Raw genomic sequence first — 15,556 nt, 5'->3', positions numbered from 1 at the left:
CTAAAGTTTAAAAAAAAAAAAAAAATGTAAAAAGTGTATTTTTTTACTGAAATTTTACGTTTTCTACACCTTTCTGCGCTAATATTTGGTAGCAAGAGAAATTTGGAACTACCATTATTTTATTCTCTATGTCTGCGTTCAGAAAATATATAATATTTTGGGGATTTATGCAATCTTCAGGGCTAAAATGTTTTAAACGTGTGCAAAAAAACACAAAACATCTCTGGCAGTGAAAGGGTTAAAGGCATTCATGGCCTGGGCCATGATGTTGAGGGAGGGGAGCGGGAAGGAGTTAAATGAATACTGGCGGATACCCTAAAGCATCTGGACAAGAGCCAGGCCTCGTGGCCTAGACACAAACAAGCGTTATTAAGGCCAATTTTTTCAATTCTCACACCAACTTACAAAATTGCAACTACTACTGTATGTAAAATATGAGTGTCCGTTCTCCTTGTCACACTGACCTCTCCCAGCTTGTCCCGTCCTCCCTCATTCACTAGGTTCTTGTTCATGTCTGTGGCCTCTGTGAAGATCAGTTCCCGAACCTCGGAAAAGCCTTGACTGGTTGGAACCATCAGGGCTTCCAGGATGGATGGGATGTGAGTCTGGACGTGGTTCCTCACACACAACTCAGCTTTTGGCAGCACGGCAGCTGGGAAATCAAGAATAGGACAATATAAATATCAGCACAAAAGAAAATAAGCACATTTCTTCAGTATGGTACCAATCCCAACCAATCAGAATGATTATTTTATTGATCACAATTGCTGGTCGCTGAGGCTCTCTGCAAGGCCTTACCGAATGAGTTTGAAAAGATGACAATACGGTGTACTAAGTATGCAGCATAAAAACATGACTATTTTATAGGGATGCACCGAAATGAAATTCTTGGCCGAAGCCAAATACCGAACGCGGTGTTTCGCATTTTTTAACATAAAATATGCCCATCAGAGTGCCCCTTAACATAAAATATGCTCATCAGCATGTCCCTTAGCATAAAATAAGGGGCACGCTGATGGGCACATTTTATGTTAGAGGGCACTCTGATGGGCACATTTTATGTCAGGGGGCACGCTGATGGGCACATTTTATGTTAGGGGGCACGCTGATGGGCACATTTTATGTTAGGGGGCACGCTGATGGGCACATTTTATGTTAGGGGGCACTCTGATGGGCAAAACAAAACATTTAAATCAGCATTGCTCTTAACATAAAATATGCCCATTAGCGTACCCCTTAAAATGAACTATGCCCATCAGAGTGCCCCTTAACATAAAATATGCTCATCAGCATGTCCCTTAGCATAAAATAAGGGGCACGCTGATGGCCACATTTTATGTCAAGGGGCACTTTATAGGGCACTCTAATATAATTAGCATGGCAAGTGGCAACAACATATGGCAGTCTGCACACTAATGCTTGTGCAGCTGCCAGCTACCGTATTCTTCTCCCCCAAATGTGCTCAGTTCCACATCACATACCTCAACTGCAGCCAGAGCCAAAAGATGCGAACAGGGGGGCGGGGCGTGGACCTAGTGTGAAGGAGCCGCCAGTCAGGAGCAGGGGGCGGGACGCGCGCGTGACGTCACACCCCCTACTCGCGGCCGGACAGGACACCGACGGCGTGTGAGAAGGGAGCCGCAATGAGGAAGGTGAGCGGTCAGGGCGGAAGCTACAGAGGATCATTGCATACATTATCAGAGGGTTACTTACTGCAGAGGACATTTTTTACATAGATCATAATAGAGGACCGCGAGCCGCAATGAGGAAGGTGAGACATTGTTCGGCTCAAAATTATTCGGCCTTTTGATTTATTCGGCCGAACACCGAAAGTGCCATTTTCTCTATTTTCGGCCGAATAATGTTCGGCCGCCGAATATTCGGTGCATCCCTACTATTTTAAATATTTAATAATATACAATTAAAATAATAGCATTTTTAATTTTTTTTTAACTAAATATTAAACCACAATGTTCAGCACTTGCCGACTGGGGTGGTAAAATAATATCAGTTGATGCTAAAAAACAGAATTTTGATTTTTGACTTACCCTAAAATCCTTTTCTCTTAACCACTTTAAGGACCAGGCCTATTTTTGACACTTGGTGTTTACAAGCTAAAATCCGTTTTTTTTTTTTTTGCTAGAAAACTACTTAAAACCCCCAAACATTATATATATATTTTTAGCAGAGACCCTAGAGAATAAAATGGAGATCGTTGCAATATTTCTTATCACACCGCATTTGCACAGCGGTCTTCCAAAAGCAACTTTTTTTTGGAAAAAAATTCACTTTTTTGAATAAAAAAATAAGAAAACAGTAAAGTTAGCCCAATTTTTTTCCAAAATGTGAAAGATAATCTTACGCCGAGTAAATAGATACCCAACATGTCATGCTTGAAAATTGCGCACGCTCGCGGAATGGCGACAAACATTGGTACTTAAAATTCCCCATAGGCGACACTTTAAAAATTTCTACAGGTTACCAGCTTAGAGATGGTCTAGGGCTCAAATGATTGCTCTCGCTCGAATGATCGCGGCGATACCTCACATGTGTGGTTTGAACACCGTTTACATATGTGGGAGGGACTTGCGTATGCGTTCCCTTCTGCGCGCGAGCTAACCGGGACAGGGCGCTTTCATTTTTTTTTTCCTATTTATTTTATTTAATATTTTTACACAGTTTTTAAAAAAATTTTGATAATTTTGATAATTTTTATTCCTATCACAAGGAATGTAAACATCCCTTGTAATAGAAATAGGCACGACAGATCCTCTTTATTGTGAGATCTGGGGTCAAAAAGACCTCCGACCTCACAACTACACTAAAAAAGAAAGAAAAAAATCGCCTTTTAAACCGGTTGCTAGGCAAAGATGTTTGACATCGCTCTGGTCCTCCAAGGCCATAGAGTTGAGTGGGGGGCCATCTTGCCATCACTCGACTTCCTGTCTCAGAGGATCCGGGACCGGATTGTTCTCCCAGCTGCCAGGGGGTCCGGTAAGCGAGGAAAACGGCTAGGATGCAGCGGGGGGGGGGGGTGTCACCTCTTCCGCCACACCGTAAGGGTGATCCCGCGGCGAATCCGCCGCTGGGACCACCCTTATCTGAAAGCCGATAGCCCGCCGTTTTAAAAATACATCAAAGGATCCATGTAAAACTGCGGCGGGCAGTCGGTAAGTGGTTAAGTTCATTGACAGACGCAGTCTCTGATCCATATCAGTAGGGTTATGCTGCCCCCTACAGGAATAGGAGACTAGACCGAAAAAAGTTCTGGCTACGCCTATGGGCAGTCCCAGGGGGTACACCCTCTCTCTTCCTGCATTTAGGCATACTGTATGTTAAATCAATTACACTACTGACTCAGCTGCCAATACCGGGGGACCCATCAATATTTTGCTATGGTGGCCCCATAAATTGTAGTTACATCCCTACCTTACTCTCTCACACTCTCCCATAGGACCTGCCCTTGGAGGGCTCAACAGAAGAAAAATCAAGGAGAAAGCTGTGAGACAAGGCCTGATTTGTCATTACCTCGGATTTTGTTGGACACGTGTTCCTTGCAAGTAATGATCTGGTCCATGTCTGTTCGGATCTGACTCTCCATCTCTGCTCTCTTGTCATTGCAGCGCTTTTCAAGGCCCTCAAAGAAGATGCGGGTCTGCTCATGCACCATCCGGTACACGGTATCTGAAATCTGAGGAAAGAGGGAGTAAATCTTAGGAGGATAAATAACGGAAGGGAAAAGGTGATGAAAAAATGGGTGCCATTCACAAAAGCTTACAGATATTTACAGTTTATTTTCAGAATATTTTAGATTATCATCATCAGAGGATCAGACAAGAGGCTACCTCATTCATTAAAGGCCTTCAAAGAGGGAAAAAAAAATCTATCATCTACTGTATTGTACAGTGAATGTATAGTAGGAGGATTCATAAAATTGCAGCTTTTCTAAAATTCCCAATCCTCTTGCTTATTTTTTTTTTTTGTTTGGGGATACCCAATTTCCAATACTGTATACAGAATTTGGTGCAAGAGTGTACCAAAGTAAATTAACGTGTCAAGTTTTGTATAGACTGGTGGGCAGTAAAGACCTCTGTCAGGTTTTTATTGCTTTCCGTTTTCCCGTTGGGAACATTTACTTGATTTGTCTTGGTGACCACTGTCCCTGGGCCAGAAAATGATAAGAAATGCAAAATGTTGAGTTTTCAACAGAACAGGAATAGACGCGAAATCCTCCAATGGGATTTTTTTTCAATTTGGAGAAATTTCCTATCACTTCTTGTTGTGTTTGAACCTATCCCATGGCACACTGAAATGGCATAAAAACTGATGAGGGTTTTACCCTTCCCTACGCTATCCAAAATGGAAAAAAAAAAGCCTTCGATATACTTTAAAATAGAAGTTCGGGAATAACAAAAAACATTTCTACCTAGGTGGATGCAGCATCGTTCCAATGCTGCCTCTGTCCCGGCTGCTTGCTCATTTCCCAGTCTTCACCGAGCAGAGAGCCAGTGACTGTACACAGTCTTCACCGAGCAGAGAGCCAGTGACTGTACACAGTCTTCACCGAGCAGAGAGCCAGTGACTGTACACAGTCTTCACCGAGCAGAGAGCCAGTGACTGTACACAGTCTTCACCGAGCAGAGAGCCAGTGACTGTACACAGTCTTCACCGAGCAGAGAGCCAGTGACTGTACACACTTCTTCACCGAGCAGAGAGCCAGTGACTGTACACAGTCTTCACCGAGCAGAGAGCCAGTGACTGTACACAGTCTTCACTGAGCAGAGAGCCAGTGACTGCAGGTAAGCCATAGATGTGATATATTTTCCTGCAACTATAGGCGGAAGGAAAGAAAATTGCTTGATTCATAGTTACAGTGTCAGTGTTGACGGGGAAATCCCTCCTGCAGCACTATTGTGTTCTGCTTGTGGAAGTCTTCCCGGCTGGCAGAACATGATTACTGCTAGTAGCAATAGCCGTCCACAATAATCATGTGCAAAAAAAATCAGACAGGCTGCTTGTACTGAAGTCAGTCGATGGATCTACTTCAGTAAAAGCAGCCTGCCAATAGATGGTTCGAATCTGGGCCAGTCCATGCTGAACTAGCTTAGAGTTGGCACATATATGGCCGGCTTTAGTTACTGTCTCTCTCCTCTCCCCCCTCCAGCGCTCACTGGAGTGCTGGGGCTGTGGAGGGGGTGGGAGCATCGGGGCTGTGGAGGGGATGGGAGCGCCGGGGCTGTGGAGGGGATGGGAGCGCCGGGCTGTGGAAGGGGGTGGGAGCGCCGGGCTGTGGAAGGGGGTGGGAGCGCCGGGCTGTGGAAGGGGGTGGGAGAGCCGGGCTGTGGAAGGGGGTGGGAGAGCCGGGCTGTGGAAGGGGGTGGGAGAGCCGGGCTGTGGAAGGGGGTGGGAGAGCCGGGCTGTGGAAGGGGGTGGGAGAGCCGGGCTGTGGAAGGGGGTGGGAGAGCCGGGCTGTGGAAGGGGGTGGGAGAGCCGGGCTGTGGAAGGGGGTGGGAGAGCCGGGCTGTGGAAGGGGGTGGGAGAGCCGGGCTGTGGAAGGGGGTGGGAGAGCCGGGCTGTGGAAGGGGGTGGGAGAGCCGGACTGTGGAAGGGGGTGGGAGAGCCGGGCTGTGGAAGGGGGTGGGAGAGCCGGGCTGTGGAAGGGGGTGGGAGAGCCAGGCTGTGGAGGGGGTGAGAGCGCCAGGCTGTGGAAAGGGGGGGAGCGCCAGGCTGTGGAAAGGGGGGGACGCCAGGCTGTGGAAAGGGGGGGACGCCAGGCTGTGGAAAGGGGGGGACGCCAGGCTGTGGAAAGGGGGGGGGCGCCAGGCTGTGGAAAGGGGGGGGGCGCCAGGCTGTGGAAAGGGGGGGGGCGCCAGGCTGTGGAGAGGGGGGGGGCGCCAGGCTGTGGAGAGGGGGGGGGCGCCAGGCTCAGGCTCTCAGCGGCTTGCTGAGAGGCTGGGCCAAATGTAGGTCCAGCCATCTGGGTGGATCCTGGCCTTGAAGTCGGGATCTTTCCAGAGTCTAGAGCAGCTCAGTGTGACGTCAGCCGACAGCAAGCTAAACCCTAAAAACAGGTCACAGGAGTGCAAAATAAAGTACACTCCTGTGATCCGCAGAAGTAGGGCCAAAAGAACTTTTAATAATAAAAATATTGTCCCAGCAAATATTATCCAAAATATTCGTGTCAAGTAAGCAGTGTGTGCAGCCTTGAGCACCAGATGAGAAGCTAGGGCACCAGTTACTATACTAAAAAAGCCATACAATAAAACGTTTTTTTATCAGGATCATTGATTATTGTATAATTATTAATGTTAAAGTTCAGACTTTCTTGACCCTTTCTTTTGAGCTGACTCTTAGCACAGTTCATACAGGACTTCAGTATTCTTCTATATGCCAATTTGATTTAGATTAGGGCCAGTCCTCAAAGTGGAGACAGCCTGAAGCAGTTCTTTGCTGCTATCTCACCCTGCCCTGTGCAGAGATATGATAAGAGCTGCTTTGTGTAGAACACACAGATATAACAGAAAAGGGAGCAGTCACAGGAAGTCAAAATAAAAGCCTCAAGTGTCCGCTAACCCAATCTTTTACAGGACATGATGGATAAACGGTCAGAGAATAAAGCCGATCACAGATGACTCGCATTTCGGGCCAATTAAGTAGAAAGAGAGACAAGTAAGGCTTCTTTCAAAGGGTCTGGATCCGTTTGACGGACTCCGCTTGCTCAGTGGGGATCGCTCTGCTCATCCCCGCTAAACAGGCAGATGACAGGTCCATCTCCTGTGCAGAATCGGACCTGTCAAAAGTCCCGCTCTCCTCTATAAGGAGATTGGATGAAAACGGACTGTCTTTCCATTTTCATCTGATCCCATCTGCCATAGACGGATGGGGAATAAGTCCACCATTCTTTTGGATTTAATGGACATGATCAGATAGCAGCGGACACATCCCCCACTTCATAGGAATAAATGTATGGTCCGATCAGGTCCGCCTGAAAAACTGACAGGTTGACCTGATCGGACAGCCCGTGTGAAAGGAGCCTTACAGTGCAAGTAGTACACGACTAATGACTCAGAAGGCATTCATAAACAGGACAACCAGTCTACTACAAGATAGTGACCAGGGCCATCTTACCGAATGGGCACGCTGGGCAGTTGCCGGGGGGCCCAACCTGCCCTGCCCCAGCCAAGCATTAGTCCCAATTCCCGTGTGCATCCTGCCACCGAACATAGCAGGTGGCAAGGGCCTGTCGACCCTGCGCTGCTGTCGAGTCTGAATCCCATCCATGTGTGTGTTCATCGGACTCAGCCACCAAACTTGGAAGCTGTCATTAGCCTGGCACTGCTGTACCAATAAATATAGCATTATCGATAATTTGCATTTTTATTCTCGTAGATGATTGTGTAGGCAGGGCCCCAGTGCACTGCATTGCCCGGGGCCCTCTAATGCTCATAAGATGGCACTGATAGTGACACAATCACCACAGTTGTATCACAACAGGGCAAGTCCAAAAAATATGAAACAAGGCAGCTTGTGGCAGATGGCATTTAGGGCAACTAGTGGAAGATGCACCTTAAATGTAGCCAATCTGTGAAGAGTGAGGTACACTTAAAGAATAATGCTAGTTTTATTTGAAGCTCTCTTGCACACATGCGGTTCTCCTCCCCAGAAATCCTCCATCTAACAAAGCCAATATGCATAGGATTTCTGTACCAAGTTGCTTAGCCCTTGTACCCACCAACCACCCATCTTGCCATACCTTTCCTATACTGTTAATACTATGTTAATGTTTTATAGAAACTGGGATGTGATCGGGAAACTGGGATGTGATCGGGAAACTGGGATGTGATCGGGAAACTGGGACGTGATCGGGAAACTGGAACGTGATCGGGAAACTGGAACGTGATCGGGAAACTGGGACGTGATCGGGAAACTGGGACGTGATCGGGAAACTGGGACGTGATCGGGAAACTGGGACGTGATCGGGAAACTGGGACGTGATCGGGAAACTGGGACGTGATCGGGAAACTGGGACGTGATCGGGAAACTGGGACGTGATCGGGAAACTGGGACGTGATCGGGAAACTGGGACGTGATCGGGAAACTGGGACGTGATCGGGAAACTGGGACGTGATCGGGAAACTGGGACGTGATCGGGAAACTGGGACGTGATCGGGAAACTGGGACGTGATCGGGAAACTGGACTGTGATCGGGAAACTGGACTGTGATCGGGAAACTGGACTGTGATCGGGAAACTGGACTGTGATCGGGAAACTGGACTGTGATCGGGAAACTGGACTGTGATCGGGAAACTGGACTGTGATCGGGAAACTGGACTGTGATCGGGAAACTGGACTGTGATCGGGAAACTGGACTGTGATCAGGAAACTGGACTGTGATCAGGAAACTGGACTGTGATCAGGAAACTGCCTGGATGGCATGACCAGGTTATAGAAATTGTAAGTGGTAATCTCCAGACAGAAAACATTGAGAACATAATTGGAAATAGGAACTTAGGTCACCATTGGACACAATACGGCCCAGGAACCAGACACCCAGACGATCACGTATTTTTCTCGATTCGGGCAAAGTCTCCATACCCCCAAAGAGGTATGTGGTTATCACATTGACCGGGCTGGTGGCCCTTGCTCCAGTCATATTTTCCATTCAGGGGTTCATATAGAAACTGTTTTGGACCCTGGAAGGAACAAACGTCCAGGAGCTGAGCCTTATGTACACTATGCTTTCCCAACCAATAGGCAACCTGTGAGAGCAGAGCTGCCACATAATACCTGCATTAACAGGGCAGGGCCAAACCCCCTAAAGCAATAATGGTAACCAATACACAATGTGGAACTCGAGGATGCCTATAATTCCAAACAAATTTCAACAGTACAGCATTAAACTTCTTAAAAATTGAGAGGGTAGGTAGACTGGGGATTGCAAAAAATGACAAGCATTTATATAGAGCTAACATTTTTATGCAGTGCTTTACATACTGCACATTCACATCAGTTCCTGCCCTCAAGGAATTATCTTATGTACACACATTAGAGACAGTTTAGACAGCAATTAACCTACCAGCATGTCTTACCCAGGGAAAACCCACACAAGAACAAAGGGAGCAATAAACGTTTGTGCAGATATTGTCCTTGTTGGGATTTAAAACCATGGACCCCAGTGCTGCAAGACATTAGTGCTAACCTCTAGGTCATTGTGCTGCTTACTTAGGATAAGGACCTATTCCACAATACATAAACTGAATGAATTGCTTAGGCAGGCCCCACTACAAACGCATTCACAGGAACCCATTGGCTATAAATTTTGCACTGTAAACTGGACTCTCTGCCCCACCACCTCCTGTTATTAAAAACTGAAAGTGATCACTTCAGCCAGAGCCATCCAACTGCTTCAAATGTGGTTTCTTCAAAACCAGTCCAAAACGATCGAGCCGACAATGAAAACCAATCTATAAATTCTGGGCACCGGTCCTCAGGAAGGATGTGCTGAAACTGGAAAGAGTCTAGAGAAGGGCAACAAAAATAATTAGGGGAATGGAGGACATCAGCTATGAGGAAAGACTACAAGCACTGAACTTATTCTCTCTGGAGAAGAGACGATTGAGGGGGATATGATATCAATGTACAAATACTGTACTGGCGACCCTAGCATAAGGAACAAACTATTCAGAGAGAGGAGATACAATAAGACACGTGTCCACTCACTAAAACTAGAAGAAAAGCGGTTTAACCTTAAACTGCGTAAAGGGATCTTTACTGTCAGAGCAGTAAGGATGTGGAATTCTCTTCCACAAGCAGTCGTATCAGCAGGGAGCATTGATAGTTTCAAAAAACTATTAAATGGGCACCTTAAAGACCACAACATACAGGGGTATACAATGTACGGTTAACAGCAAACACACACACACATCATAGGTTGAACTGGATGGACGGATGTCTTTTTTCAACCTCACTATGTAACTATGTAACTATGCAAGAATATTGCAACAGATTTTTTTTTTTTATTGAATGACTGCACTGACACATGTATGGTCAGCATTTAAAGTGATTATAAAGGACAAATTTGTATTTAAAAAAAAAACTAACAAGCATGTCATACCTGTTCTGTCCAGTAGTTTTGCACAAAGCAGCCCCAATCCCCCTCTTCCCAGGGTCCCTTCCCTTTGCCGAGTACCCCCAAGCTGCTTGCTGTACGGCCCTTGTGCCTGCTCGCTCCTGAGCCGGCTTTCCGAGTCCATAAGACACAGAGAAGGCGGTTCAGCCCCGCTCCCACCTCACTGGCTGTGACTGACAGCAGTGGAAGCCAATGGCTCCTGCATCTCAGCCGATCAGGAAGGAGAGACCTAGGAGAACCAAGGGTCTCATGCACATTGCTGGATTGAGATCGGGCTCAGGGGGGGGAGCTAAACACTGAAGGTTTTTGTATTTGTATCCTTGAATCGCAGTACTCCCCCCCCCCTATAACTATGATAGTATACTAGAGAGTACACAATATAACCCGAGGAGGGAATCATACAAACCCCTGCATAATAATTTACCCAGACGGAAATAAATACCGGTGCAATAGAAAAAGAAAATCCATATGCAGGGAAAAGTAACACCAAGCACGCTTCCTGTTAGCAGTCAGCTGGCCGAATACATGGTGTTGGTGTTACTTTCCCCTGCATATGGATTTTCTTTTTCTGTTGGATATGGCAATATAAAAGTATAAGTGGTGTTTAACAGTGAGAGGCTTGTTTGGCTCTGTGCTATTCGCACTGATTATTTAACGGTATTTATTTCCGTCTGGGTAAATTATTATGCTGGGGTTTGTGTGATCCCCTCCTCGGGCTATATATTGTGTGTACTCTCTAGTATATATATATATATATATTATAGTATATATATATATATATATATATATATATATATATATATATATATATATATATATATATATATATATATTATAATATATATATATATATATATATATATTATAGTATATAATATATATTATAGTATATATATATATATATTATAGTATATAATATATATTATAATATATATATATATATATATATATATATATATATATTATAGTATATATATATATATATATATATTATAGTATATATATATATATATATATATATATATATATATATTATAGTGTATATATATATATATATATATATATATAATAGTGTATATATATATATATATATATATATATAATAGTGTATATATATATATATATATATATATATATATATATATATATATATATATATATTATAGTATATATATATATATATATATTATAGTATATATATATAGGTTTCGCAGCTGGGCTGATGAGATTTGGTGTGGTGTTTTTGTTTATAGTGTATATATTATTTCTGGAAAAGTGTGCTACATATCCGGATCCTGAGGAAGCCCAACGTGTGGGTGAAACGCATCGATCCATCACATTACAGGATGCGTTACTTTATATGATACACCTTTTAGATGTTGCATTGTCATTTGATGTTTTTATCATTATGTCTTTAATAAAATTTATACTAAATTTTTTATAAATTTTTTTTTCATTTGATGTTCTTATGTCACAATAAAATCCCTGTTTTTTTTTTCTCGCCTACAGGGTTTTCCCTGTTAGACTTGGTTTACTTTTTGCATTCAATTTTTAGGGGATTGTGCTGCAATTTTTCTGATAATTACTCTCCACCCAATTCTCATTCATTGTTCTTATCTACATATGAAAAGCTTATTATTAATATTTATGAGAGCAAGTTTTCACTGAAACAAAGTACATGTAGTACTTTGTCCCATCTTCCTAGGTGTCCTGAAGCACTAGCAGAGATGTTGGACAGGTCATACCCCCCCCCCCCCCCACTTTGGCACATGACCGCCGGACACCATAGCTAGCAAGGAGCTTGCTGTTTTTCTTGGTAGCCCCCCGTCTCTGGCTCCCAGTACTTCTCTGAGGCAAGGATCGGCAAGAGATATGCAGAAGTGGGCGATATGCATCATTCTCACCTACCTCTGCATTTCTCTTGCTGGTGTTTTAAGGGGAAGGTACCCGATTCAATGTTACAGCTAGTTACAGGGCACCTAGGACTACATGTACTTTGTCCCATCAGGAACTAAAGAATGTAAAAAATAAAATAGTGCAGCATATTCTATATTAAACTGTATTTAAGTTAACTGGCTGCAATCAGTCCATTGTCCGCTATCATCAGCCACAAGGGACCGCGATAATTCGCCTGCTGTTTCCTTCCATTGACTTTCACACAGGAAGCCTGCTCCATGTTGAGACACAGAACAAAGGGGGTGTCAAATATCCACATATCTAACAGGTTCCTACAAAGTTTAAGTAAATATTTAAAAATATGTCCAATAGCAATTACTCCTACTCCATGGAAATAATGGACCTTTCCAAGCTATAGGTCTGACTGAGCCATATTTATACATAGTGGTCCCCAAAGGATCCCCTCACCCAGACTCACCAGCAGCCAAATGTAAATTAAAGAGCCACAACATTGCCCTAAAGCCTATTCAAACTCGCAAATCGGGCCATCTGCAATTACTTGTGGGGGACTCAGAGGGGGCCCTCGTGAATAGCTGTGGGCAGGAAGCCCCACTGAATGCAATGGGAGTTTGACCACTCCCACAGCTATACGTGGCCCTTCGCATGTAATCGATCATGCAGAAATTACCTGAGAGCAGCCGTAGATAGCTGCAAGCGTTTGTCAGGCTTCCCTTGCTTTTAATGGGGCTGTCCGCCAGTACCTGTTCGCATTGACTGCTGCGGAGTATTCTGCGGGTAATCGCAAGTACAGCTTCCGATGACGTCATTCCAGTGACGAAACGCACGCCGCTTTACCCTACTTCCGGGCACGGCGCGGCTCCCAGGACTGCTACACAGGGAGATCAAGGACAATTTGCAAGGGTACCAGATAATATATAATACAGTGTCTGCTGGATCTTTTAATATATTTTTAATAAAATTGGATTATTTTAATCTTACTACACCATGAGGAGCCCTCTTCATTTTTTCGCCCTCTGAAAATGCGGACAGGAAAGGCATCCATCCATCGGGACACCAGCCTTTCAGCGCAAGGAGACCCCTAAGCTTATATTGATCTTTAGTTGACATATGCCAGCTAAGATCAAGTTTGAAATTTTACCACAGTTTGGCGGTGAATCGGAGGGTGCCACCACTACTGTCCACGAACACGCATAGTCACCTTCATTGGGCTGTTGTTATCTGCATAAGGGACTTATCACTTTGGACTGCATATTGTTTTTGCACTGTTCCAGGCCCCTTATTCACTATTTATATAAGCACCATATATGCACTTTTTGTACTGCACTTTAGATGTTTTACAGTTCACGCATGTTTACCATTTATGTATCAATTGTGTTTATAGCCCTGACCAAGCACAGCACTTTCTATTATTCATTGGATGTTAATACTTTTTAAGCATTTTCACTGATGCTAAATTGATTAAATAATTAATTCCCATTATTACAGTATATTTGCACAGCAACTTTTGCACTTATTGTTATGTTCACAGTAGGTAGGAGGATCTAGCGCTGCTTATACTTGTTCATTTACAGATACTCACCTCTAAGGGTTTTTGAGGCAGCAGCTTATTCCATAGATCAGGCCAACCCAAGTTATTTAACCCCGTGGCGCGAGTGGCTTTTTCTAGGCAAGTATGAATAAGGCTGAAAGGCTCCGGATAGGACTTTATTCTAATATCGGTCAGGGGGACAATCGAAGGTATGCAATGGGTTTCAGGAGTCCAAAACCGCTCCCCTATATCAGGGCTTGGAAAGGTCTTGTTAGCAGCTGGCGTGCCACACTGGCAGAATTAAAGGTCCCATTCACTTCTAGTTCATTTATATTGGTTTCAATCTCAAGCCCCGATGAAGGAAGCAATTTTGGACCCCCAATATGTGTTAGCACCTCTTTCTAATGTCTCCATTATTAGAATTAAGTTGTATCTGGACCTTTTAGCAGTGTTGTGGGGCTTCAACCCACATTTTTGTTACATTACACTACAGGTCATGGGGATCCTCTGCGGTGTAGAAGCCATCTGACCATGAACCAAATCACCTACATTAACATCAGTACTTTAGAATATAATGACCTTATGTTTCCAGTGCTATTTTTCCATTTTCCTTAACTTACCAGCAGCCAGGTCCTCTGCCGCTCCTGAGGTTTTCCTCGGAGTCTGGGACCGATGGTGTTCTTCAGATCAGGGAGAATTTCATCCATCACCAGGTTGCTGAGGACCTGTTCAATATATTATACAACAGTTTAGTGCAGGCCCAGTCTTAACACAGTTCATCTTCAAGTGGAAGAAATTTATTTTGGACAGAATGGGGGAGAGTAAGAACCTTTGTAAGGTTTTACTGCTGTCTGTGTACCCATTGGAAAGGTTTCCCTTCACCCAAGGGAGATAAAAACGGAGGAGTATCACTCCAAAGGTGACACGTTTTCTATTTTTTTTTTTTTTTTATTTTTTTTTTAGAGTGGGTAGGCGACAACGGTTATCAGATTATTGCTAGGAAAGTGGGAATGTTGAGTGCTGGATCCCTTGATATCAGTAAGTGTCCCAGTTGGGTAGAACATCTAATATGGAAGATATTATTTGTCAGCTCTCTGACAAACAGGGGCCATGTTTAAGCTTCTATATGAAGCTCTTATAAATAAATGACCAAAAGTAAAGGGTCCCTTCACCAAATCACCAGGCCCGGATGGCGTACATCCGAGAGTGCTCAAGGAACTCAGTATGGTTATATCTAGACCACTGTTCCTGATCTTTGCTGACAGTATTAGGACAGGAGATGTACCAGGGGATTTGTGGAAGGCTATTGTGATTCCGATATTTAAAAAGGGCCAGAGGCATATCCCGGGAAATTATAGGCCTGTCAGTCTGACATCAATAATATGTAAACTTTTGGAGGGGATGATAAGGGACTATATCGTAGAGTATGCTAAAGACAACAACATCATCAGTAGTAACCAGCACGGGTTTACAAATGGGCGATCTTGTCAAACCAATCTCTTAGCATTCTACGAGGAAGTGAGCTGTGAGCTAGATAGGGGGAGACCAGTGGATGTGGTGTACTTGGATTTCGCTAAGGCGTTTGATACAGTTCCCCACAAGCGCTTAATTTATAAAATAAGGTCTGCAGGTATCGACAGCAGGGTTTGCTCTTGGATACGGAATTGGCTAAAAGGCCGTGTCCAAAGGGTAGTAATAAACAGCGCATACTCAGACTGGGCTGAGGTAGTAAGTGGGGTGCCCCAGGGCTCAGTCCTGGGACCAACCTTGTTCAATTTATTCATAAACAGCATTGAGGAAGGGATCAGTAGTTCGTTATCAGTTTTTGCAGATGACACAAAATTGGCCAGGGCAATAACTGCACAGCATGAAGCAGATATCCTACAGAATGACCTGGACAAAATTACGGAGTGGGCAACGACATGGCAAATGAGGTTTAATGTGGAGAAGTGTAAGGTTTTGCACTTGGGGACCAAAAACAT

General features: G+C 44.2%; 1 protein-coding gene across 1 annotated transcript in view; it reads right to left on the bottom strand.

Annotated features, from left to right (window-relative positions):
* LOC309560309 (protein Niban 2-like) overlaps positions 1-15,556 on the bottom strand; it is a 156,661-nt gene that overhangs the window by 12,635 nt on the left and 128,470 nt on the right. The window contains exons 8-10 of the mRNA XM_082263925.1: positions 14,195-14,299; positions 3,529-3,691; positions 465-652 (exon numbers count right to left, since the gene is read on the bottom strand). Of these exons, the coding sequence (XP_082120051.1) occupies positions 465-652; positions 3,529-3,691; positions 14,195-14,299 (456 nt within the window). The remainder of the gene's footprint in view (positions 1-464; positions 653-3,528; positions 3,692-14,194; positions 14,300-15,556) is intronic.

This window comes from Pelophylax lessonae, assembly GCF_965119305.1.
Source record: "Pelophylax lessonae genome assembly, chromosome: 7".
NCBI lineage: Eukaryota > Metazoa > Chordata > Amphibia > Anura > Ranidae > Pelophylax > Pelophylax lessonae.
Note: the sequence above shows the minus strand (reverse complement) of the source record. Positions and strands in the feature narration are given on the sequence as shown.